Consider the following 26,490-nt stretch of genomic DNA (forward strand, 5'->3'; position numbering starts at 1 on the left):
TTCCGATGACCCTGAAGCAGGGGGAGGGCCTCCAAACTGGGGGATCCCTTGCCCCCACCTGAGGATTGGCAACCCTTTGTGGTTGTTCAGTCGCACAGTCAGGTCCAACTCTTTGCGACCCCATGGACAAAGTCCTGTCAGGCCCTCCTGTCTTCCACCATTTGTATTAAACCCACTCTGACCTATTGACTGTTTACCACAATGCTGAAAAATACACAGTTCTCCCAGTGGAACGCCAAGAGTCAGGCTTTCCATATTTTAAAAAGACAAAGTGCTTCATCGTTCCTATAGTCCCAAACAAGTAGAGTTCTCATTCGGTTGAAGTCGATTCAAAGAGTTCTTTTCCTGTCAACGCTGATCACAGCTGTGTTTCACGAGTGGTGCTTTTTCAAGAGCCGACAATCCTACAGCATTCTGTGTTGTCCTCGGACTTCTACACAAATATCTATTACGAAAGGGACGGTGGCTCAGTGGTAGAGCATCTGCTTGGGAAGCAGAAGGTCCCAGGTTCAATCCCCGGCATCTCAAAAAAAGGGTCCAGGCAAATAGGTGTGAAAAACCTCAGCTTGAGACCCTGGAGAGCTGCTGCCAGTCTGAGAAGACAAGACTGACTTTGATCGACCAAGGGTCTGATTCAGTAGAAGGCAGCTTCATATGTATATATGTTCATATGAAAAAAAATGGCATATATTACAAACAAGGGTGGACATAGACTGTCCGTCACCCGAAGCAAGGCTCACTTCTGGCACACACACCCCCCCCCCAGATCATGGCTGTGTTGTAAAGGGCATGCATATGAATTTTATCTTTCTGTGCAAAGGAAGTATTAAGACTTTTAATAAAGATGTGTGTGTAATATTTGTTCATGTCTTGTGGCTCTCAAACATCTGCCATTGATTCTGTGTGGCTCTCACATTCAGCACGTTTGGCCACCCCCGCTTTATACTGTATTCCAAAATATGGCATTTGTTTTTCCATGTAAGACCTCTGTGCTTTTTAAAAACAAAATTCCCACTCGTAGCATCCAGAAGGTTTTCCAGCTACCTTTGCTGTACTAAAATGCAGTAGCAAGCACCACGAAGAAGGACTTTTATCTGGGGAAGGCCTGCCAAAAGGGATGCATTTTGTAGCTCTTCAACCATGTTTATCTAGGTGCCCCCCGCTTGTCTTCTCACACAGGTCTGTCTCCAAGCAGTATTGACAGACATATGGAAGCTGCTTTGACATGAGCAGAGCCTTGGCCCATCAAGGCCAGCCTCATCCATTTTGACTGGCAGCAGCTCTCCGACAGAGCTCTTTGAAGGGCAGGACACAACAGATAAACACATGAATCAGAGCATCAGCCCATCAAAAGTCAGTATTATCAAAGATTTCAGGTTTTCACGTCTGGTAACATCATTCGGGTTTGTAGAATCTTTCGGGCTCAAGTGCCGTGTTCTACTGGAGAAGGTTTTCCTTCCAGACGTTTCGCTCTCAGCTGCGGAGAACATCCTCAGTGGCGTTGCAGCCGGAGCAGGCGCTCTGACCTTCTTGGCTGCTGTGCATTGAGAGTCATAAGCTGTGCAGGGAGAAGAAGGTCAGAGCGCCTGCTCCGGCTGCAACGCCACTGAGGATGTTCTCCGCAGCTGAGAACGAAACGTCTGGAAGGAAAACTTTCTCCAGTAGAACACGGCACTTGAGCCCGAAAGATTCTACAAACCCTAAAAGTCAGCATTGTCTACCCAGACTAGCGACAGCTTTCCAAGGTCGCAAACAGAAGTCTTATTACTTACTACCGGTTCCTTCCCACTTGAGAAGCCAAGGACTGGACCTGGGGCCTCCTGCATGTCAAACAGATGCTTTACCACTGAACTATGACCCCTCTCAGGCCGTCTGAAGCAACTTTTATCCCCAGGTAGTCGACTGGTCCCTCTCCTTCAGTATTAGCGTTGTCTGTTGGTACTGGCTGTGGCTGCCCAGAGGGTTTTAAAGCAGCAAGGATTTTAAAGAGCCAGTTTGGTGTAGTGGTTAAGTGTGTGGACTTTTATCTGGGAGAACCGGGTTTGATTCCCCACTCCTCCACTTGCACCTGCTGGCATGGCCTTGGGTCAGCCATAGCCCTGGCAGAGGTTGTCCTTGAAAGGGCAGCTGCTAGGAGAGCCCTCTCAGCCCCACCCACCTCACAGGGTGTCTGTTGTGCGGGAGGAAGGGAAAGGAGATTGTAGGCCGTTCTGAGACTCTGTCCTTGAAAGGACAGCTTCTGTGAGAGCCCTCTCCAGCCCCACCCACCTCACTGGGTGTCTGTTGTGGGGGAGGAAGGGAAAGGAGATTGTGAGCCGCTCTCAGACTCTGTCCTTGAAAGGGCAGCTGCTGGGAGAGCCCTCTCAGCCCCACCCACCTCACAGGGTGTCTGTTGTGGGGGAGGGAGATAAAGGAGATTGTGAGCCGCTCTGAGACTCTGTCCTTGAAAGGGCAGCTGCTGTGAGAGCCCTCTCCAGCCCCACCCACCTCACAGGGTGTCTGTTGTGGGGGAGGAAGGTAAAGGAGATTGTAAGCTGCTCTGAGACTCTTCGGAGTGGAGGGCGGGATATAAATCCAATACCTTCATCTACCTCACAGGGTGTCTGTTGTGGTGGAGGAAGGGAAAGTAGATTGTGAGCCGCTCTGAGACTCTTCGGAGTGGAGGGCGGGATATAAATCCAATATCTTCATCTACCTCACAGGGTGTCTGTTGTGGGGGAGGAAGGTAAAAGAGATTGTGAGCCGCTCTGAGACTCTTCGGAGTGGAGGGCGGGATATAAATCCAATATCTTCATCTACCTCACAGGGTGTCTGTTGTGGGGGAGGAAGGTAAAGGAGATTGTGAGCCGCTCTGAGACTCTTCGGAGTGGAGGGCGGGATATAAATCCAATATCTTCTTCTATCTTCTAAAGCAGGGGTCCTCAAACTTTTTAAATAGGGGGCCAGTTCACTGTCCCTCAGACTGTTGGAGGGCCGGACTATAGTAAAAACAAAAACTGTCTGTTGTGGTGGCTGCCGTTACTGTACAAGGACGCGGCCCGTCAGTTCTCCGTCTTCTGCATCTCTCTCCCTTCCCAACACCACACACCCCAGCCTGGGAACTCACCTCACCTCAGTATCGCCTTAAACTCTGTCTCCGCTGCCTCAGCCCAGTGCCGGAAGTGTGCAATACTAACGCGAGTTTAGGTCGAATGTCACTTTCCGGTCTGATTTTGCCATAACCCGGCGGGCCGCATAAACGTCCTCAGTGGGCCGCATCTGGCCCGCGGGCCTTAGTTTGAGGACCCCTGTTCTAAAGGGTGACTCTCTTGGGAAGGTGCATTTGACTGTTAATACATAAGTGTATAAAATACATAAATGGAGTGTGATGGTTTTAACTTATCCCTTCTCCAAAAATCCACAAACGCACACGGTGATGAGCTGCAAGTTTGGGAAACTTTCAAAACCAGGACAGAAACCAGCAATTAGAACATGGATTAGGAAGAAGCAATCAGAACATGGATTAGGAAGGACATTAGAATGTGAAACAAGTCGTCAGGGATTTTCCAACACAGATCTGGCAACCCAACAGCAATGTCCGGCGCTCTCTGAAAAGCATCAACAAATAAAACTCTTTAAAATTAACAAAGCGAAAGGTAATCCAAATCCAACCTTCCCTTCCAAATCCCCTCCCCCCATCTTCTTCACCCCAAAGCCCTGGGCAGGTTGCCAGTTGCACAACTATATCCCGGGGGCTCAGAGGTTTCCAGCCCCAAAGGGCTGGGCAGTCAGTCTGGCTGGGTTTCCTTTTTGCTTCCGGGGGTCGCTGCTCTCCCCCTCCCCAGCCCCCTGGGCGTCTTCAGCACCAGCGGAATCTCAGACTGTCTGAAATGCCACACTTCTTCTAGCCCCTCCCTGGGATGGGGCTATCCACACGAGACACCTTGTTTGCCCAGCCAGACATGCGCGGCAGTCAAATTTGATATGGGGAGCGATGCTCTAAGCCCTTTCCCCTCCCTCTTTGCCCAGGCAGGGGAAATTGAGGGGGGGGGGGGGCAAAAAGATTAATACTTTCCTTCTCCCCAAAGGACACCCCTCCCCCTTGGTCCAAATCACCCCTGCACACTTCAAAGTTCAATCAGCAGGTCCATCAATGGCATTCCTGGCACATTTCCCAGGGTAGAGAAGGAAGAAAATGCAGCTCTGCCTTTCTGTCCGGGCCAGCAGGTGGGAGGGGCACTCTCCACTCAGCCCCACCACAGCTCTCTCCCTCCCCCCTGGAGGGGCAAGTCCCTGAGAGGCTGAGCTAGGCTTGGGAGGTAAACCCATTCTTGATTTCCTCTCCAAAAAAGTTCTGGGTTGCTGTGGGAGGGTTCGGCTAGGTTTCCAGCATCTCCCCATGGATGAAGGAGCTCAGAGGTTCCCTGCCTCTCCTTTCCCAACACACACACGCTGCCCCACCACCTCTTTGCTTCATGTCACACTGCTCCTCCACCTCTGGGACTGTTGCAGCAAGTCACAAGGGTGGCCCCGGCACATGATTCTGTGCCCCTGGGCTGTAGGCACCCTAGACAGTGGCCTAAGTCACCTAGCAGGCAGGCCAGCCCTGAGTTCAAAGAGATGGATGTTCCTCAAGAAACGGAGTCTTTCTCAGCACTGGTTTCCCTCTTAAAAATGTGGCTGGGTTGTGAGGATGAACTAGCAGTCGGCTTTGCAGTTTCAAAATGCTGGCGAAATCTGTCATTTGAATAAATGCCGAAAAGTGGGGGTTGCGCTCCAGTGTTGCCATTTTACACAGATTCCGAGCCAAAGGAACCACAACTGAGCTATATATTTTGGTTTTTATTTTCGTTATAGAAAAATCCCAGTTTACAGTATAAGATAACAGGGTCTGAACTTGCTGAGACTGAGAGGAAAAAGATCTTGAGGTCATAGTGGCTAGCTCAGTAAAAGTGTCCATCCCATGTGCTGCAGAGATGAAAAAGACAAACTCTGCGTTAGGGATTATTAGGAAAGGGATTGAGAATAAAATGGACAATAGTGCAATGCCCCTGCATAGATCTGTGGTGCGGCCACATTTGGAATCCCGCGTCCTGTTCTGGTCACCGTATCTCAAAAAAGAGATTACAGAGTTGGAAAAAGGACAGAGGAGGGGCGACCAAGATGATGAGGGATTTGGAGCACCTTCCCTCCGAGGAAAGGCTGAAGAGTCTGGGACTTTTCCGTTTAGAAAATATTGTAGAGTTTAGAAAATAGTAATATTATAAACAGAAATGGGTGGAGGCTTGCGTTGATATTTCCACATAAACGGGCAAAGTAGTAAAAGGATGTTTCCCCCTCCTTTCCCTCCTTAACATGCGTTGATTTTTTCTTAGTGGATATAAATGTGGAACAGAATTTAGAACGCCTTCTTTTCTTCCCCCGCTCAGTGATCAGAAGTGATTTAATTACATTTTTAAGCACTGTTCACGCTGTGGGTTATTATTATTATTATTGTGTTAATGAGACTAATACTCTTTCCTAAATGCCATGTAAATGCATTGGGAACAGCATTAAGTTTTGTGGGCATTAAGCTTCATGCTGTGTGACAAATTATGTCATTTTTTTTTTAGAAAAGAAATTCACCAGCAAAACCAATCCCAGTGGTCCAGTACCTGGGAAGAGGACAGGGCTCAGTGGCAGAGCTTCTGCTTGGCATGCAGAAGGTCCCAAGGCTCAGTGGCAGAGCATCTGCTTGGCATGCAGAAGGTCCCAGTCTGAGTCGACAGCATTGACTTTAGAGGGACCACAGGCCTAGTTCACTGTAAGGCAGCTTCGTTTGTTTGTATGTGGGTTTCTCATCCAGCACCACTACATAACACATTTTGCCCCTGCTGTTATGCTATCTGAAAGATACAAGGGTGAACCAAAATCGATATATTTTTTTACTGATTTACTTAATAGGAATCGGTAGGAAATCTTTGTAAATTCAGTTGGATTTGTCAACTAGAGGCCACTTCATCAGATGTAAGAAGTGTCTGTACTGATACACACATACGTGTGTGGAAATAGGACATTTTAAAAAAACAGATGAAATGGTTTGGGAACCTGAAAACCCTCAGAAGCTGGTACATACCCCTCTGCTTAACAATTATGCATCCCCAAAGCAAACTACACTTTGGGCGTTTTCCCACAGAGCTTACCTCGGAGCGACGTCCCTCTTCACCGCGCAGCGTCTGCGCGGATTTCCCACCAACTGCTCCGCAGAACCAGGAAGTGCCGGACCTTTTGCGTCGCAGATGTAAACCGCTAAAAACCAGTTTACGTTAGCGACGCCAAAGCCGCGGCTCTTCCTGGTTATGCGGCGCAGTTGGTGGGGAATCCGCGCAGATGCTGCGCGGTGAAGAGGGACGTCGCTCCGAGGTAAGCTCTGTGGGAAAACGCCCTTTGTCATTATATTTGAGCAACATGCTTTCCCCCCTCCTTCTTACGCACCAGAATTTCAGCTGCTAGTTTAATTCTGATAGAACAAGCCATGGTTTCTGCTTCAGACAAGACAATAAACAATGGGTTACTGCAAAAGTGTTTGAATATGAAGCCATGTACAAGGAGAAGTGAAAGGAGAAGAGGAACTCTATGAGATCTAGTCTCCAACCCTGTGATCTGTAGGGTTGCCAGGTGGAAGATGGGGGGTCTCGCCCATCTGACCTGCAGCAATGTGTCTGTGGCATGGACCATAATACCCAGACGTCAGGGTCTGTAAGGCAGAGATGTTCTGAATGAGTGTTTGGTTGAGGGCAGCGGCAGTTGACATTCTGGCTGGCACCTCCCTTGCTCTCCATCCCTTCAGATCAATTTGACTCATCTCCTCAATGTCCATGAGGCCAGAATTGGGAGGAAACTGTACATTTTGTCACTTGATCTTTTCAATTGATATATTAAGAGTTCTGTAACGCTGTAGACCAAATTAAAACGGTTCCTCTTTAGTTTTAATTTGGGCAGGCTTGAGGCCTGCTTGTAAATTTTTAAACCTTTTCTTCTGCAAGGCCCATCGAAAAGGTCAGGCCTGTTAGTGTGGGCCTTGAGCTCCCTGCACCTGTGGATTGTTTAGGGTTGCCAAGTCCAATTAAAGAAAAATCTGGGGACTTTGGGGGCGGAGCCAGGAGACTTTGGGGGTGGAGCCAGGAGACACTGGGGGTGGAGCCAGGAACAAGGGTGTGACAAGCATAATTGAACTCCAAGGGAGTTCTGGCCATCACATTTAAAGGGACAGCACGCCTTTTCAAATGCCTTTCTTCCATAGGAAATAATTAAGGATAGGGGCACCATCTTTTGGGGCTCATAGAATTGGACCCTCTGGTCCAATCGTTTTGAAACTTGGGGGGTATTTTGGGGAGAGGCACTAGATGCTATACTAAAAATCTGGTGCCTCTACCTCAAAAAATAGCCCCCCCAGGGCCCCCAATACCCACGGATCAATTCCCTATTATTCCCTATGGGAATCATTCTCCATAGGGAATAATAGAGTGCCCAGTAGACATTTCCCTCCCCCCCCCCACACACTTTCTAAAGGGAGGGAGGGCCTCCATACCAGGGAATCCCCCTCCCTCTCTCACACACACACAAATACTTACTTGGTCTTCTTCCGGAGAACTGTGCCTGCTGAGAAAACGAAAGCAAAGAAGGGAGGGGCCGTTCTCCGAAGCCCTTCCTGTTTCCTCCTTCCTGCCCAGCCTTAAAGGGACAGGGATTTTACAAACTGCTCAGGAGCTCTACAACAGGAGCTCTATAGGTATGTTCTCCCCCCCCCCCCCCCGCTTCTCAATTTTTGAAGACCGGGAGATTAAGCTGGGAACCCAGAAGTCTCCCGCTAAAGCGGGGGGATTGGGAACCCTAGGATTGTTGCCTAAGAAACAAAAGGGAGTCATCTGTTGCTGCCTCCCTTATCTGTGTCTCATTAGTGTTATTCTGTTGAGTTTGGGTTTTGATTGGGTTATTTGAACTTACCCGCGAGGGTTTCCTGGGAATAAAGGATTCCCCTTTTCTATTCTCTGAGCCCTCCTTTTGGGACAACTTGACTGAACTCTGAGACCCGCTCCACGCTGGGCTCTTCGTTTATGGACTGCTGATGGACTTTGTTGCTTTGACTACCTTGGAACCAATTAGTATGTTTAGATAAGTATATTTTACAACGTTCTTATTTTTGGTTCACAGCTCCTAATGTAGATTCTTATGCTTATTTCAAATAAACTCTTTTTTGTTTTAAAAAGGAGATTTTTTTGTTGTTGTTGCTTTGTTGGAGGGTTGTAACAACCGAATGCCAAAAGCTTATCTAATCGCCTCGAAGTCTGCCTAAACGACCATAAAGAAAAGTGTTTTGTCCTGGGGAACTCCTGGCCACATCTGCCGTGGTTTGGCTTTCCCTGGTTTAGGATTAAAAAACCCTGAGGTTTGACTGGGGCCTCAGTGTGTGAAAGTATCCAGTCTGGTGGCAGCTCTACCCCCAGGACCCTGTTTTGGGCCTGGTTTTTTGTGTTATTGTCTTAGCCACCATCCTAACGGCCCGCCCAATCTCGGTCACAAGGCGACGGACCATTACAAGTTCATACTGGTTTTATGTTTTTAATGTTTTTATAAATGTTGTACGTCGCCTAGACTGATGTAGGGATTAGGTGATCCATAAATGAATGCACGAATACATCAATAAATAAGAAAGATGTGGAATTCACTGCTGCAAGAAGTGGTAGTGTCTACAAGCATAGACAGCTTCAGGAGGGCATTAGATAAACATATGGAGCTGAAGTCTGCCAGTGGCTCTTAGCCACAAGACATAGATGGAACACTGTGTCTGGGGCAGTGATGCTCTTTATTTGTAGTGCTTGGGAGGGAGGGCAAGAGTGGGGGGGCTTCTAAAGTTCTAGCCCTGCTGGTGGACCTCCTGATGGCACTGGGGTTTGGGCTACTGTGTGACACAGAGAGTTGGAAGGGATTAGGATTGCCAATCCCCAGGTGGGGACAGGGGATCCCCCGGTTTGGAGGCCCTCCCCCCGCTTCAAGGTCGTCAGAAAACAGGGGGAGGGGGGGAAATGTCTGCTGGGAACTCTCTTATTCCCTATGGAGATTTATTCCCATAGAAAATCATAGAGAATTGATCTGTGGGTATCTGGGGCCCTGGGGGGGGCATTTTTTGGGGTAGAAGCACCAAATGTTCAGTATAGCATCTAGTGCCTCTCCCCAAAATACCCCTCAAGTTTCAAAAAGATTGGACCAGGGGGTCCAATTCTATGAGCCCCCAAAGAAGGTGCCCCATCCTTCTTTATTTCCTATGGAAGGAAGGAATTGAAAAGGTGTGCCGTCCCTTTAAATGTGATGGCCAGAACTCCCTTTGGAGTTCAATTATGCTTGTCACAGCCTTGATCTTGGCTCCACCCCTAATGTCTCCTGGCTCCACCCCCAAAGTCCCCAGATATTTCTTGAATTGGACTTGGCAACCCTAGAAGGGATGGACCACTGATCTGATCCAACATGGCTTCTCTTGCGCTCTTATATGAAGCAGAGGTCCATCAGTGGCTATTAGTCTCAAGATACAGATGGAACACTGTCTGTGGCAGTTATGCTCTGTCTTCTTGGTGCTTGCGGGGGGAGCAACAGTGGAAGGGCTTCTGGAGTTTTGGTGGACCTTCTGATGCCCGCTGGGGTTTTGGCCGCTGTGTGATCCAGAGTGTCGGACTGGATGGGCCACTGGCCTGATCCAGCATGGCTTCTCTTATGTCTGGGGGGCAGTAATGCTCTTCATTATTGCCACTTGTGGGGGCAACATTGGGAAGGCTTCTGGAGTTAACACCACTGGTGAGCCCTGGGTTTTGGCCACTGTGTGACACAGAGTGTTGGACTGGATGGGCCACTGACTTCTCTTATGTTCTTAAGAGCAGGGGTCCATTAGTGGCTATTGGCCACAAGTTATAGATTGAACACTGTCTGTGGCAGTGATGTTCTTTGTTCTTGGTGTTTGGGGGGCGACAGTGGGAGGACTTCTAGAGTTCTGGTCCCATTGGTGGGCTTCCTGATGATACTTGGGTTTTGGCCACTGTGTGACACAAAGTGTTGGACTGGATGGGCCATTGGCCTGAGCCAACATAGCTTCTCTGATGTTCTTATGTAGTTCAGGCTGAAAAAGAGCAACTGGCCCAAGATCATCTATAAGCTGTCATAGCAGAGTGGAGATTTTGGTCTGGTTCTCCCAGATTGTAAGCACCACATCACAGGGGCAAGTGTGCCATCTGGCCCTCCCTGGAAATGTTGCAGCCCACCTTGTGCAAAGGACCCCAAGTACAGCTGAGGCTGGCATGGGTGTGCTTGCATACACCCTTGGCACTTCCTAAACAAGCCTTAAGACTTTTTCCTGAGCTTGGCCAAACATCATCTGCTTCAGCTTCAATGGTGTGCAACGTTTCCTGTCCGATCTCCAAGACTAGAACAGGACCTTTCCCCATACATGTCCTCCTCATTGGGGTCAGCTGTTTCTGAGCCACTTATATTGGCAGCATATTCTCCCGGGGTCCATGAGCCCCTTGGAAACAAATACTGTTGCCTCATTGACTTTGCACAGACTGTTGGTAGATAACTTCAGGCTTAGCAAACAGCACCACAGGTTGTTGTGGGAGGGGGGGGGGCTTCTGGTAGTGACAGAAGCACATCTGTAACATTCAGACATACATACCTAGAAATGTGTACCAAGTAGGTTTGCCAACCCCCAGGTAGGGCCTAGAGTTTTCCTAGAATTACAACTGAGTTCCAGGCTATAGAGACTAGTTCCCCTGGAAGAAATAGCACCTGTGGAGGGCAGACTCTATGGTATATCATCAATTCTGAGTAAAACTCCCCCCCCCCGCCAGATTTCCTGCTCCACAGGCAAGACCCCCAAATCTCCAGGAATTTCCCCAGCTGGAGTTGCATTGTAAGCCGCCTTGAATTCCTGTAAGATAGAGAGGTAGCCAATAAATTAAATGAATAACTAATACATAAACCCTCATGCCAAGCTGATGTTTGCCTTTCCTGTGTGAAAAAAAAAAACACATGTGAATATGTGAATACCATGTGAATATGTGAAGTATGGGTAACATGTTTGCAAGCCTTGGACTAGGGTTGCCAATCCCCAGGTGGGGGCAGGGGATCCCCCGGTTTGGAGGCCCTCTCCCCGCTTCAGGGTCGTCAGAAAGCGGGGGGGAGGGGAGGGAAATGTCTGCTGGGAACTCTGTTATTCCCTATGAAGATTTATTCCCATAGAAAATAATGGAAAATTGATCCGCGGGTATCTGGGACTCTGGGGGGGGCTGTTTTTTGGGGTAGAGGCACCAAATTTTCATTAGAGCATCTAGTGCCTCTCCCCAAAATACCCCCCAAGTTTCAAAAGGATTGGACCAGGGGGTCCAATTCTATGAGCCCCAAAAGAAGGTGCCCCTATCCTTCATTATTTCCTATGGAAGGAAGGCATGGAAAAGTTGTGCCGTCCCTTTAAATGTGATGGCCAGCACTCCCTTTGGAGTTCAATGATGCTTGTCACAGCCTTGATCTAGGCTCCACCCCCATGTCTCCTGGCTCCACCCCCAAAGTCCCCAGATATTTCTTGAATTGGACTTGGCAACCCTACCTTGGGCCCAAGGTGACTGCAATTTCCTTTCCTGCCATGCCATGCCGTTGGGATGTCTCTCCACACCAGTGGGCAGCGGCATCTCTGTCATTGGAATGTGTGGAGATACGGGCACAGTGATGACAGCTGGGGGGGGGGTGGCAGAGTGGGAGGGCTTCTGGAGTTCTGCCCCCCCTCCCCGGTGGACCTCCTGATGGCCCCTGAGTTTTGACCACTGTGTGACACAGAGTGTTGGACTGGATGGGCCATTGCCTTATCCAGCATGGCTTCTCTTATGCCCAGATCACAGGCTGTTCACTATGTGCTCTGTCTGCTCGATGCCGCATTGTGTGCTTGTCAGTTTCTTCATGCGGCCTTAGCTCTGCAGAATTAACATAGTACTTGAACTCCCAAGTGTACTTATCCCTCTTTGCCTCCCTTCTTCATTGACATAACACATTCTGTCAGCAGAGAGAAAAGCTCAATTCACTCATTGGCCGTACCCCCTACATGGGGCGCCCATCGTGCCATTCAAGGAAAGTGGGTCCTGGGTATAAAGTTTTGAAGTAAACCTTAGTGAGCCTGACTGAAGCCTAGGCTTCCCAACCCTCCCGCCCTGGCGGGGGACCCCAGGATTTCCACCCTCTTCCCCTGCTCTCGCCAGCCGCCGCATCCCGGAGCCGGCGAGGCCGCCGCGCCGCTGCTGCCCCCTCCCCTCCCACCGCAGCTGCTCCTCCGAGATGAGCCCAGGCTGAGCCCATCTCAGAGGAGCAGCCAAGAGGCGGCAGCAGCGCAGGGGAGGGCGAGGCAGGCCAGGAGCATGGCGAGCCGTGAATCCAGGCCCTTCTAGGACCCGGACTCGCGGCTCGCCACGCCCCCGGTCCACCTCCCCCCCCCGCTCCGCTTCCACCCCAGAGGCAGAGCGGGCGAGGCGGCAGCGGCGCGGCAGCCTCTTCTCTGCTCGCCGTGGCTGCTCCTCCGAAATGGGCTCAGGCTGAGTCCATCTCGGAGGAGCAGCCACGGCGAGCAGAGAAGAGGCGTCAGCTGCGCAGCGGCGTCACACGCTCCGAGATGGGGCGGCTCGCCGTTTCCACCCCAGTGTCTCCTGGCTCCACCCCCAAAGTCTCCTGGCTCCACCCCCAAAGTCCCCAGATATTTTGGGGGTTGGACTTGGGAGCCCTACTGAAGCCCTGTTGGATAATGGCTCCAATGCCCCAAAGGTGCCTATGCAATGCAGGAGATTCCAAAATGTGATTTGACAGACTGGATCCAGTACTTAGCTACGGGTCATGTTGAATTTCTCCTTTTGTGGTTTCATTTTTACTTTGCTGAGTGAGAGGCACTGGCTAAGACTTCAAGAGGAGGAGGGATGGTGGCTCAGTGGTAGAGCAGCTGCCTGGTAAGCAGAAGGTCCCAGGTTCAATCCCTGGCATCTCCAAAAAAGGGTCCAGGCAAATAGGTGTGAAAAACCTCAGCTTGAGACCCTGGAGAGCCACTGCTGGTCAGGGGAGGGACGGTGGCTCAGTGGTAGAGCATCTGCCTGGTAAGCAGAAGGTCCCAGGTTCAATCCCTGGCATCTCCAAAAAAGGGTCCAGGCAAATAGGTGTGAAAAACCTCAGCTTGAGACCCTGGAGAGCCACTGCTGGTCAGGGGAGGGACGGTGGCTCAGTGGTAGAGCATCTGCCTGGTAAGCAGAAGGTCCCAGGTTCAATCCCTGGCATCTCCAAAAAAGGGTCCAGGCAAATAGGTGTGAGAAACCTCAGCTTGAGACCCTGGAGAGCCACTGCTGGTCAGGGGAGGGACGGTGGCTCAGTGGTAGAGCATCTGCCTGGTAAGCAGAAGGTCCCAGGTTCAATCCCCGGCATCTCCAAAAAGGGGTCCAGGCAAATAGGTGTGAAAAACCTCAGCTTGAGACCCTGGAGAGCCGCTGCCAGTCTGAGAAGACAATACTGACTTTGATGGACCAGGGGTCTGATTCAGTAGAAGCCAGCTTCATATGTTCAAGAGAGGATCCAGGTTATTCAAGAGTCATGTAAAAGGGGAAATCCCCCTAGTTGTAGTCCCCCCCCCCAATCGTTCTTTCTGTAAGGGAAGGCAACCTAAATTTGAGTCCAGTAGTACTTTTAGAGTCCAACAAGTTTTGCAAGGCATGAACCTTCAAGAGTCCAAGCTCTCTGTCAGATACATGAAAACCTTGCTGGCTTCTAAGGTCCAACTGGACCCGAATAGAGCTCTTCCGCTGTGGACCAGCTACTGCCTTGGTTGGGCTACACCTGGAATTCTGCGGACAAAATCGAGCGGGTGCAGAAGAGAGCAACGAGGATGTTCAAGGGCCTGGAGGAGGAGCCCTCTGAGGAAAGGCTGAGGAGGGCCTCGGGAGTGTTCAGTCTGGAGAAGAGGAGAAGGGGGGGCGGGGCATGATTGCTCTATTTAAATATCGGAAAGGCTGTCATTTAGAGGAGGGCAAGGAGCAGTTCCGCTTGGCAGCCGAGGATAAGACCCGAAGCAATGGGCTCAAATTACAAGCGGAAAGGTACCGGCTGGATATTAGGAAAAAAATTTTTCAGTTAGGGTAGTTCAGAGGTGGAACCAGCTGCCTAGGAAGGGGGTGAGCTCCCCTTCATTGGAAGTCTTCAAAACGCTGCCGGATGATTGTCAGAGATGCTTTAGGCTAGGGTTGCCAATCCCCAGGTGGGGGCAGGGGATCCCCCGGTTTGGAGGCCCTCCCCCCGCTTCAGGGTCGTCAGAAAGTGGGGGGAGGGGAGGGAAATGTCTGCTGAGAATGCTGTTATTCTCTATGGAGATTTATTCCCATAGAAAATCATGGAGAATTGATCTGTGGGTATCTGGGGCTCTGGGGGGGGCTGTTTTTTGGGGTAGAGGCACCAAATTTTCAGTATAGCATCTAGTACCTCTCGCCAAAATACCCCCCAAGTTTCAAAAAGATTTGACCAGGGGGTCCAATTCTATGAGCCCCCAAAGAAGGTGCCCCTATCCATTATTTCCTATGGAAGGAAGGCATTGAAAAGGTGTGCCGTCCCTTTAAATGTGATGGCCAGAACTCCCTTTGGCGTTCAATTATGCTTCTCACAGCCTTGATCTTGGCTCCACCCCTAATGTCTCCTGGCTCCACCCCCAAAGTCCCCAGATATTTCTTGAATTGGACTTGGCAACCCTACTTTAGGCTGATCCTGCATGGAGCATGGGGTTGGACTAGATGGTCTCTATGGACCCTTCCCAATCGATGATTCTGTGACTGCTCTCTGACACTATCTTCAAGGGAAGGCAAGAGACCGATGCCTTTGCCAAGAGTGTAGGAGGGGGTACATTTCGGCTTTCATTGAAGGAGATTTCAGCTTTTTATATCACAGGACAACTAAGCAGAAGCTGCTGAAATCCCTGCTCTCTGTAAGCACGAGGCCCTGAACTGGGTGGCCCAGGTTAGCCTGTTCTCGTAATATCTCAGAAGTGAAGCAGGGTCATCCCTAGTTAGTGTTTGGATGGGAGACCCCCAAGGAAGTTGAGGGTTGCTATGCAGGGACGGCAAATGGCAACCCCCCCGCCCCTTCTCTCTTGTCCTGACATGGATAGTCCAGTCTAGGCTGACCTCATCAGCTCTTGGAAGCTTAACAGGGTCAGCCCTGTTATTATTAGATGGAGACCACCAAGGGATTCTGAGGTTGCTACGCAGAGGCAGGCAATGACAAACCACCTCTGTTTGTCTCCTGCCTTGAAAGCCCCACAGGGTCACCTTGTCAGCTGTGACTTGACTGCAGGTTCTGTGTGTGTGTGTGTGTAAGCAAGAGATGATGGTGTGCTCAGTGGAAGAGATGTGACTGTTCTTTTTCTCTCACTTTAGTTTGTTGCGCAGCCCAACTGCCAGCAGCTCCTCGCCTCTCGCTGGTACGATGAGTTCCCCGGCTGGAGGAGGCGCCACTGGGCCGTGAAGATGTTGACCTGCGTCATCATCGGTTTCCTCTTCCCCGTCTTCTCCGTCTGCTACTTGATAGCCCCCAAGAGCCCACTGGGGCTGTTCATCAAGAAGCCTTTCATCAAATTCATCTGCCACACGGCGTCCTACTTGACGTTCTTGTTCTTCCTGCTGCTTGCCTCTCAGCACATTGACAGATCTGATCTGAACATGCAAGGGCCTCCGCCAACCATCGTCGAGTGGATGATATTACCGTGGGTCTTGGGTAAATGTATTAGTAAAGAAAATACGACTGAATTCTTTGTGGTCCAGGAATAATTTTCTAACATCCATTAAGTCCTTCCACGTGAAGCACTGGGACGTATCAGCATTAGGACTCAGACCAGAGATCCCCTTTTTCAAGCCTGTCAGCACCTTTCTAATTCTGACACAAAATGGCTGCCCCAAGAGGCAGAGCTAGCCACAAAATGGCTGCCCCGGCATATTTTCAGTCACACAGTGAAGATCTTTGTGCTGCGGTGGCAGCTGCTGCCAAAGCAACGTTTTAAAATGTTTTTTTTTTAAAAAAAAAATTTAAAAAATCTGCACAGCCAATCAGATCTCCAGTGGCCAGTCAGAAGCCTTGCTGGGCAAAAGCCCCATTTGGCCTCGCCCACTTTCTAAAAATGTTTGATGGGTCCCAGAGGAGTTGTTAGAGGGCACCATAATGCTTATGGGCATCGCGTTGGGGAATCTGGCATAAGGCCAGACAAAATAGTTTATATGATGGCATGATACAATAGGCATAAGAAAACAGATTTTTTTTTCCCTTGACTATTTCTGACAAATGCTATATTTTGTTACAGCAGATATCCTTAAGTTGGTTAATGTCAGTATCTACCGATAATCACAGAGAAATGAGGTTTGTTTAGGATTATTGGCATTTGACATATTTCAGGTTTTCCTTGAACTGTATAGATAGAGGTGGGTATCTGAAAGACTTGGATTTTTAATATGATGTTTAATTTATTTATTTTTTTTAAAAAAAATCAACGTTTAAAATATGCTCAGAAAAAAACTTACAGCCCTCATGGCAAATTCTTACTCATAAAACAAATGTTTAAAAATCTATAGGGGGATCTGTGACAAGTTCTAATAAGAAGGCCATCTCCCCAGAGGGAAAGAGACGCAATATATCATTCTGCATTACTGCCAGGAGTAAATTGCATTTTCAGATAAATTGTTTGACTTTTTTGTAAAACCATCTAAATTGGAATCCCCACCTACTCACCCTCTCTTCCTGGTGAAGCACGGCTTGTCTTTGGAGAAAGAACACGGGGGAAATGTAGATGGCTGATTTGCTTGTTGTCAAGCCCAACTCTTAGGAAGAATGTATTTGGGGCCATTTTTCTGAGACCATTACTAGAGAATCTAACAAGTATGTACTGAGGCTTTACATATTTGTTTTGTATTTTTACAGAAAGTGAAAATGTAATTGAAAATCAATTCTGGATCTTCATTTCTAAAAAGATTGAAGCACAAAGATGGAAATATTGAAACTGTTAGGTAGTATTAAAAGGTAAAAGAGAGCCAGTTTGGTGTAGTGGTTAAGTGTGTGGACTCTTATCTGGGAGAACCGGGTTTGATTCCCCACTCCTCCACTTGCACCTGCTGGAATGGCCTTGGGTCAGCCATAGCTCTTGCAGAGATTGTCCTTGAAAGGGCAGCTGCTGTGAGAGCTCTCTCCAGCCCCACCCACCTCACAGGGTGTCTGTTGTGGGGGAGGAAGGTAGAGGAGATTGTGAGCCGCTCTGAGACTCTGTCCTTGAAAGGGCAGCTGCTGTGAGAGCCCTCTCAGCCCCTCCCACCTCACAGGGTGTCTGTTGTGGGGGAGGAAGGGAAAGGAGATTGTAGGCCGCTCTGAGATTCTTCGGAGTGGAGGGCGGGATATAAATCCAATATCTTCATCTACCTCACAGGGTGTCTGTTGTGGGGGAGGAAGGTAAAGGAGATTGTGGGCCGCTCTGAGACTCTGTCCTTGAAAGGGCAGCTGCTGTGAGAGCCCTCTCCAGCCCCACCCACCTCACAGGGTGTCTGTTGTGGGGGAGGAAGGGAAAGGAGATTGTAGGCCGCTCTGAGATTCTTCGGAGTGGAGGGCGGGATATAAATCCAATATCTTCATCTACCTCACAGGGTGTCTGTTGTGGGGGAGGAAGGTAAAGGAGATTGTGGGCCGCTCTGAGACTCTGTCCTTGAAAGGGCAGCTGCTGTGAGAGCTCTCTTAGCCCCACCCACCTCACAGGGTGTCTGTTGTGGGGGAGGAAGGGAAAGGAGATTGTGAGCCGCTCTGAGACTCTTCGGAGTGGAGGACGGGATATAAATCCAATATCATCTTCTTCTTCTTCTTCTTAAAAGGTAGTCCCCTGTGCAAGCACCAGTCGTTTCCGACACTGGGGTGACGTTGCTTTCACAACATTTTCACGGCCGACTTTTTAATGGGGTGGTTTGCCATTGCCTTCCCCAGTCATCTACACTTTCCCCCCAGCAAGCTGGGTACTCATTTGACCGACCTCGGAAGGATGGAAGGCTGAGTTAATCTTGAGCCGGCTACCTGAACCCAGCTTCCACCGGTATCAAATTCAGGTCATGAGCAGAGGGCTCGGACTGCAGTACGGCAGCTTTACCACTCTGCACCATGGAGCTCCTCCGTTAGGCAGTATACAGTACATTTAAATCACTCATCCTCTTTGAAAATCACTTTACTGCATTTGCCTGTGTGATTCTCAGCAATAAGTTCCATATTGAGGTCCCCAATACAGTGCCCTCAATAGAGGCACCTTTCCCAGCACCTGCCAAGTGTCTTGAGAAAGTAGTCAGGGCTAGGTAAAGCTTTCGCCCAGCAAGGCTTCTGAGTGGCCATTTGATTGGCTATGGAGAGTTTCTAAAATGTTGCTGCAGCAGCAGCTGCCACCACAGCACAAGGATCTTCACTAGGTGGCTGAAGGCAAGCTGTGGTGGCCATTTTGTGGCTGTGTCCGGCACCCTGTGTCAGAATTCCAAAGGTTGCTTCAGACCAAGATGGCTACCCACTTGAGTCCAAAGGTATGAAGATTAATGACTCGTCGTATTCTTAGCCCTGCCCTGATGACCATTTTTCAGCTCAGCATTCCTGCTTTTCAGCTCACTGGATTCCAGATACCTGTTCTTTCATATCCACAGCGTCTGGAACCCAACAGAGGAGAAAAGCACCGGGGAAGTATGTTGAGTGAGGATGACCAGCAGTGTTGAGCCAATGAAGGCTTCCCTTTTAGGTCTGTGACCACCCCCTGCTAGGACACTGAGGGTGCAGGTGGGCTGCTTCTGAAGTGTTTGGTAAGGGATCAGTTGACCTTTGTAATGGTGAACCCACCATTAATTTGCCATGTCACGCTGTTCTTTATTTTCATGCTTTGAAGAAGACATGACTTATCCTAAATGATTTGGGACTTGTCTAGACAATGCCTTGGTGCTTCATACCACAAAATCCCATGGGCAGCTTGTCCTGGTAGAACCTGGGAGAAGGGGGTGTTCAGGGGAGCAACTGCCCTGACAGTTAAAAAAAAGATAATTTCTATTTGAGAACTTGAATTGACGCACGTGGATTTAAGACATCCTTTGAGAACACTGTGCTAATGAAGATAATTATCTTTTAAAAAGAATAAAGTCTGAGTCCTGTGGCACTTTTAAGACCAACAGAGTTTTATTCAAGGTTCGAGCTTTATGTGCGCACACACTTTTCCAGATAAACTTGGAATGGAAATCCATCAACCTCAGGAAGGGCGCAACCTCATGAAGGAATGACGCGGTCCTGCACACAAAAGCTTGTGCCCGGAATTTAATTTCGTTGATCTTAAAAGGCACCACGGGACTCAAACTTTGTTCTGTAGCTTCAGACCAACATGGCTACCCACCTGAATCTATCCTTTTCAGATTTATTGTTATATCTGCACTCTAAATTTCTTATAGTTTTGTGCCACACAGAACCATGGGAATTGTAGTTTGACGAGGTACTCAGGCAAAGACCCTTCACTCTACTCACAGAATCACAGTCCCCTGGGAATACGGCTGCCAAACTCCCGGGTGGGGCGGGAGCTCTCCCGCTTTCGAGGTCCCCAACCCGCCAGCTTGCAGTGGGCAGGTGACATCATCGCACCAGTAATGCCATGCCAGCCGCTCTAGGAGCTTCTAGGAAAACTCTATGGTTTTCCCGGACACTCTAGCAATTCGGGAGGAAAACTCATAGTTTTCCTCCCAAATTGCTTGAGAGTCTGGGGAAACCATAGAGTTTTCTTGGAAGCTCCTAGAGGGCTGGCACAGTATCGGAGACTGCAGGGGACTTAGCAACCCTACCTGGAAAGAGGGAATGACTGGTCTCAGCTTCCAAGATGAGGATGCCTGCAGATGTCTCCTCCACAGGCTCTGGCCCCGGCTACTCTGCTGCAGCCATCCAGAAAGAGAGAGGAGAGCTTTGTGGGGTGCAGCAGCAGCCTTTTCCCGTCTGACTCGACCCTGGGAGCCGTTCATGCAGTAGCAGCTGCCAGATGGGACAGCCAGACTGTGTGAAAGTTAATGAGCCTGTGCAGGGCTGAGACATTCAACAGATATTTTGTCCCTGCTTACAGCTGCATGAATTGAAAAGATGGCACTGTCGGCAGTGGGGAGGGTGTGCTGTGTGTGAAATTGGCCATCGTACCATTTAAAGAAACATCTTAGGTGCAGTGTCAAAACTGAAACACTTCCAGCTTTTCTAAAAATGAAAAAAAAAGTGTATTATAGAATGCTAAAACAGAATAAATAGTTCTAGTCTTGCTTCTGAAAAGGCAGAACTCCCCAGGGGTGAACCCTGCTTCCTTTTGCTGCTTCGTTATTGCAGATCAGCCAGTAGAATTTCCTTGTAATGGAGTGTTAAGAAGAGATCCCGGAGAGAGAGCCAAGGCCTTTCAGGGCTGCACCTCACCTGCAGGCACAATCACAGTGTTGTCCGTTCCTCCTAGGGCTTATTTCACCGGGGGCCCCAGAGGGCCAAGATTGGGCCTCTCGTGTGCACCAGCTCAGGAGGCAGACAAATTTGGCAACCTTGTTCAGTCAGTGCAAGAGAGCCAGTTTGGTGTAGTGGTTAAGTGTGCAGACTCCTATCTGGAAGAGCCGGGTTTGATTCCCCACTCCTCCACTTGCACCTGCTGGAATGGCCTTGGGACAGCCATAGCTCTCGCAGAGGTTGTCCTTGAAAGGGCAGCTGCTGTGAAAGTCCTCTCAGCCCCCACCCACCTCACAGGGTGTCTGTTGTGGGGGAGGAAGGGAAAGGAGATTGTAGGCCGCTCTGAGACTCTCTCCTTGAAAGGGCAGCTGCTGTGAGAGCCCTCTCAGCCCCACCCACCTCACAGGGTGTCTGTTGTGGGGGAGGAAGGGAAAGGAGATTGTAGGCCGCTCTGAGACTCTCTCCTTGAAAGGGCAGCTGCTGTGAGAGCCCTCTCCAGCCTCACCCTGTGAGAGCCCACTCCAGCCCCTGTGTCTGCTGTGGGAGAGGAAGGGAAAGGAGATTGTGAGCGGCTCTGAGACTCTGTCCTTGAAAGGGCAGCTGCTGTGAGAGCCCTCTCCAGCTCCACCCACCTCACAGGGTGTCTGTTGTGGGGGAGGAAGGGAAAGGAGATTGTAGGCCGTTCTCTGTCCTTGAAAGGGCAGCTGCTGGGAGAGCCCTCTCCAGCCCCACCCACCTCACAGAGTGTCTGTTGTGGGGGAGGAAGGGAAAGGAGATTGTGAGCCGCTCTGAGACTCTGTCCTTGAAAGGGCAGCTGCTGTGAGAGCCCTTTCAGCCCCACCCACCTCACAGGGTGTCTGTTGTGGGGGAGGAAGGGAAAGGAGATTGTGAGCCACTCTGAGACTCTGTCCTTGAAAGGGCAGCTGCTGTGAGAGCCCTCTCAGCCCCACCCACCTCACAGGGTGTCTGTTGTGGGGGAGGAAGGGAAAGGAGATTGTAGGCCGTTCTGAGACTCTGTCCTTGAAAGGGCAGCTGCTATGAGACCTTCTCAGTCCCACCCACCTCACAGGTTGTCTGTTGTGGGGGAGGAAGGGAAAGGAGATTGTGAGCCACTCTGAGATTCTTCGGAGTGGAGGGCGGGATATAAATCCAATATCTTCTTCTTCTTCTTCTTGAATTCATTTCTCCCACAAGCAAACCTCTGAATCTTCATTCCAGTGTCATTTCAGTTTCCTGCACTGAATTCTTCTGGTAAAAATATAACATTTTCTAGTGTGGTTCATGTGCCAATAAGTTAACATTACGCCCTGACCTCGATAGGCCAAGCTAGTCTGACCTGGTCAGATCTTGAAAACTAAGTAGGATTGGCCCTGTTACTATTTGGATGGTTGGGTGGGAGACCACCAAGGAAGTCTTGGGTTGCTACACAAAGGTCAGGCAAGGGCGAGCTGCCTCCGAACGCCTCTTCCCTTGAAAGCCCTGCGGGGTCACTTTGAGTCAGCTGCAGGGCTTTTTTTTTTTAGCAGGAACTCATTTGCATATTAGACCACACCCACCTGATGTAGCCAATCCTCCAATTGGGCTCTTAGTGCAGGGCCTGCTGTAACTCCAGGAGGATTGGCTACATCAGGGGTGTGTGGCCTAATAGTCAAAGGAGTTCCTGCTACAAAAAAAAAAGCCCCTTATCAGCTGCAACGGGATGCCACTTTCCACCACCACCAAGTCACCGTTACACATAATGGTATGTCTAAATGCACAAAAGGCGTAATAGAAACCAACCAACCAACTTCCAGCCACACCACTGACTAGACCAAAGCCAGACACAGTGACAGCCTGTGGAAACAAAAAGCAGAATGTGCTCGACTGTCACTAATGCACACACACACATTTTTAGCAAGGAGAATATTTCACACGGACAAACCCTTTGGTCACCCTGGTATCCCCAACCCCAAAGCTTGAGTGCATGCAGACTTGGTTGGTGCTAGAGCAGCTGGAAATCAACAGCTTCCCCCCCCCACCCCACCCTTTGTGGGAGCAGGGCAGAGGAAGGAAGGTGCCGTGGTCCAAGCAGGCAAGTTGCCACTTAGTGCCACTCTGTAAGCTGGGTAGGCTTGGAGAAGCTGGCAGCCCCTTGTTCTTCCTTCCTCGCCTCCCCTTACTGAGGGCACGGTGGGGGGCAGGTAGGTCAGGTGAGTAGGCCACCACCACTGCCCCTCAAGTCATAAACCTGGGCAGTGGGGCTGGAGATGGAGGGGAACACCACTTGGGGCCATTAGTTGCCATCGGCAAAACCTCTTTTTGATACCCCTAGTGCCCCCCCCCCACTCTCTGGCTCCTTAGGTCCAGCTAATTGCCTTGGTCTACCTGATTACAGTCGCCTCGGCCCACCTAATGAGTGGCCCAGCTGTGCACATGAACCAGTTTGCGTGTGCATTTATACCTTGTCATGCCCTCCTGTGTCTGCCCCCACAACCCTCTCCCCAAGAAACAGAAGGGCAGGTCATGCGGGAGACGCTTATTTATGTACTGCAAAGTTGTTGATCCATGCAATGTGCAGTGTTTGGGAAGGGGTCCTGGAATCTCCATACTCATTCCTGTTTCACATATACAGCGTGTCGTTTTTGTGGCTATGTGCAAGCAAGTTCATGCACACACATGCAGTGTACCTTTCCCCCCTGAGGTTTGCCTGTGAACTTCATCATTGGGTTGCCATGTGCCCTCTCAAGGTTGCCATGTGCCCTCTCATCCGGGAACAGTGGCAAGGTTTATTTGGCTGAGTGAGGCCTGGCAACTGGCCCAGGTCTCTCAGAGCTGCTGGGTTTATCAGGCATTGGCAGGAAATGGGAAGGAAGAGGGCCTGCCCTCTTGCCCTTGGTCCTTGGATCTGCAGAAGATCCAGAAATGACACTACGATGGCCAGAATGTGGCCTGAAGCCCTTACATCACATATGGGTTTGGGACTGCTGGATGTGACTTCATGTGCCATCATTTTTTCCCTTTACCTTGCCCCAAATGCCTCCGTGGATGCCAGACGCTGCCTGGAGTCCCTGTTCCCCCCTCACAGAGGCATCCGGGAACAGTGGCAAGGTTTATTTGGCTGAGTGAGGCCTGGCAACTGGCCCAGGTCTCTCAGAGCTGCTGGGTTTATCAGGCATTGGCAGGAAATGGGAAGGAGGAGAAGGAGGAGGAAGGCAGGCTCAGGGGTGAGAAAGTGGCAGAGCCTCTGGATTTGGAGCACATGTGGAGCTGAACATAACGTGAAAATTACACACATTCAATGTGCATGGATTGTATGCTCATTCACTGTGAACCAAAGCACCCCCAGGCAGAGCACATGAATGACTCGCGTTGTGTCTACCCCATAGAAGAGACTGAAAGACACTACGGTCAAAGCACCAGGGGTCCTTCCCTTCATCCCAGAAGAGTGTCTCTGTTGCCCAAGACATCTGGATGGGGTTCACAATCAGATGCTAACTTTGCTTGTGCTGAATCCCAGACCACAGGCAGTGCTGTGGTCACGAACCCAGTGGCACCTGGCTCTGGAAACATCTGGAACTATCGAGTAAAGGAATTTATAGAGCATTGTCAGAACTTAAGAACTCCAGGCAGATCCCATACTTAGTTTCCAAGCTAGGATTTTATTAGAGAGAACTAAGAACTGTTAGATACAAGGTACAAGATAACAGTGATGGCGAGAGCCAGCACTGGCCCAGTTTTATATAGTAAAACAAACAACCCACAAAGCTTTAATTCACACCGTTACAGGCACATCTGTCTTCCCACCAGTGCTATCAGCAAAGACGTTGCCTCCTTACTCTGAAGGCCACACGATTCGGCTTCAAAGGGTGTCAGTGTGAGAAAGTACAGAGACACAACATTATTCAGTCTACAGCCCCCAAATACTTTGGATACCATCGGGGCAGGGTTAACTACTACTCAGGCACTTCAGGTTAAGAAAGGTTACAATATGGGGTCGGTCTGGTTCAACGCTCAGGTCCACTCTATGCATACTTGCCAACCATCAATTATACTGGTTCTACATTAAGCTAGCAATAATAAAGTTACAAGTTCTGACATACTGCCCCCCCTAAGCGCCCTCCCCCGGGGGGTGGCGGCTTGGGCTTGTGCGGGTACAGCAGGTGAAACTTTTTTAACAATTGCGGCGCAGCTACGTTCTGAGATTCGACCCATTCATCACAGCTCGGGGGGAAGTGCTTCCACCTGATTAAGTAATACAGTTTCCCCCGTTTGACTTTGGAGTCCAGGATTTCGTGGACTTCATGGTGACTCTGACCCCTCACTGTCGTCGGAGGGGGCGGCGGAGCCCTGGGATGGAAGGACGTGGCACCAGGGTCTTTCCGGAGTAAGCTGCAATGAAAAACAGGATGGATTTTGCTTAGAGACTTGGGCAGCTCGAGTTCTGCAGTCACCTTATTGATTACTCGTTTGATCCTAAAAGGCCCAAGAAACTTCAACGCAAGTTTGCGGCAGGGCTGAGGAAGGGGGAGGTTTTTTGTGGACAAAAAGACAGTGTCTCCCACTCTCAATTCCCATTCAGGAGAGTGTTTTTTATCAAACTGTTTTTTGTAAGCCTTTTTCGCTTCCTCCAGGTTCTCCTGAATTCCCTTCCAGCTCTCCCGAAGGCCTTCCCACCATTGTTGGCACGATGTGGGTTCTGAGGGGGTGGCAGGGAGGGGAAGCGTTGGGAAAGGCTTGCCCTCATAGCCATTTATGATTTGGAAAGGAGAGGTTTTAGTAGAGCTGTGAAGGCTGTTGTTGTAGCCGTATTCAGCGAATGGGAGTAGGTCCACCCAGTTGGACTGTTGGAAGTTAATGAAACAGCGGAGGTACTGTTCTAGAAGGCTATTAACCCTCTCCGTCTGTCCGTCCGACTGGGGGTGGTAGGCTGAGCTGAGGCCCTGCTCAATACCCGCAAGTTTGCAAAACTCCCGCCAGAAGTTGGCAACGAACTGCGTCCCGCGGTCGCTAATGACCTTGTCTGGGAACGAGTGTAGGCGTACAATGTGTGTAAAGAAAAGTTGGGCAAGTTTTTTAGCCGTGGGGAGCTGCTTGCAGGGGATGAAGTGGGCTTGTTTGGAGAATGTATCGACCACTACCAAAACAACAGTTTTGCCCTGCGACGGCGGGAGCTCCACAATGAAATCCATAGACACTACCGACCAAGGCCGGGTGGCTGTTGGGAGGGGCACTAGGTGGCCGGGAGGTTTACCCCCTCTTCGTTTAGCCATCAGACAGGTGGGACATGAGAGGACGAATTCGGAGACGTCTCTTTTGAGCCTAGGCCACCAAAACTGTCGGGTAAGGAGGTTGAGGGTTTTGACATAGCCGAAATGGCCCGCCAGGCGGCTGGAATGACAGTGCTCTAAAATCTGCTTGCGGAGGGAGGAGGGCACATAGATCTTTTCGTTATGCAACAGGAGGCCGTCCTCGCTTTTACGGAGGTTCGGTGGTTGGTCTGCTTCCCGAGCAGTCTCCGCAACTAACTGGGACAAGAGGTCTGGCTCCGGGGGGCCGATCCTCTTCCCGGAGCGGGTGGTGACCCCCCCCGCGATGGCCGAAGGGGGGATAAGGGAGTCCACCACCTCCTCGCGGAGGCTCTCGTGCTGTGGCAGGCGGGAGAGGGCGTCCGCCAAGAAATTCTTGGTACCTGGGATGTGTTTCAGTACAAAGTCGAATTTGGCGAAAAACCCAGCCCACCGGATTTGTTTTGCAGTCATTTTGCGGCGCCCGGTCAATGCCTCGAGATTTTTGTGGTCAGTCCAGATTTCAAATGGGACTCTGGCCCCTTCAAGCCAGGAGCGCCAGGTTTTCAAGGCAAACATGACTGCAAAAGCCTCCTTGTCCCACACTGACCAATTTTTCTGCTCGTTCGAGAACTTTCGTGAAATGTAGGCGCAGGGGCGCAGAACCCCGTTGTCCCCCCTTTGCATTAATATGGCTCCGACGGCGGCGTCG

At 50.1% G+C, this 26,490-nt stretch overlaps 1 protein-coding gene across 3 annotated transcripts in view; it reads left to right on the forward strand.

The window, feature by feature from the left end:
• The window catches only part of TRPC4 (transient receptor potential cation channel subfamily C member 4), a 267,801-nt gene that overhangs the window by 183,538 nt on the left and 57,773 nt on the right, over positions 1 to 26,490 (forward strand). The window contains exon 4 of one of the 3 annotated variants that reach the window (XM_060236761.1): positions 15,447 to 15,783. The exons of 1 other annotated variant lie outside the window; for it this stretch is intronic. In XM_060236761.1, the coding sequence (XP_060092744.1) occupies positions 15,447 to 15,783 (337 nt within the window). Of the gene's footprint in view, positions 1 to 15,446; positions 15,784 to 26,490 lie in introns of those variants that run through there. One more of the 3 variants, XM_060236762.1, reaches the window with a different exon arrangement.

This window comes from Heteronotia binoei, chromosome 4 (genome assembly GCF_032191835.1).
Source record: "Heteronotia binoei isolate CCM8104 ecotype False Entrance Well chromosome 4, APGP_CSIRO_Hbin_v1, whole genome shotgun sequence".
Classification (NCBI taxonomy): domain Eukaryota; kingdom Metazoa; phylum Chordata; class Lepidosauria; order Squamata; family Gekkonidae; genus Heteronotia; species Heteronotia binoei.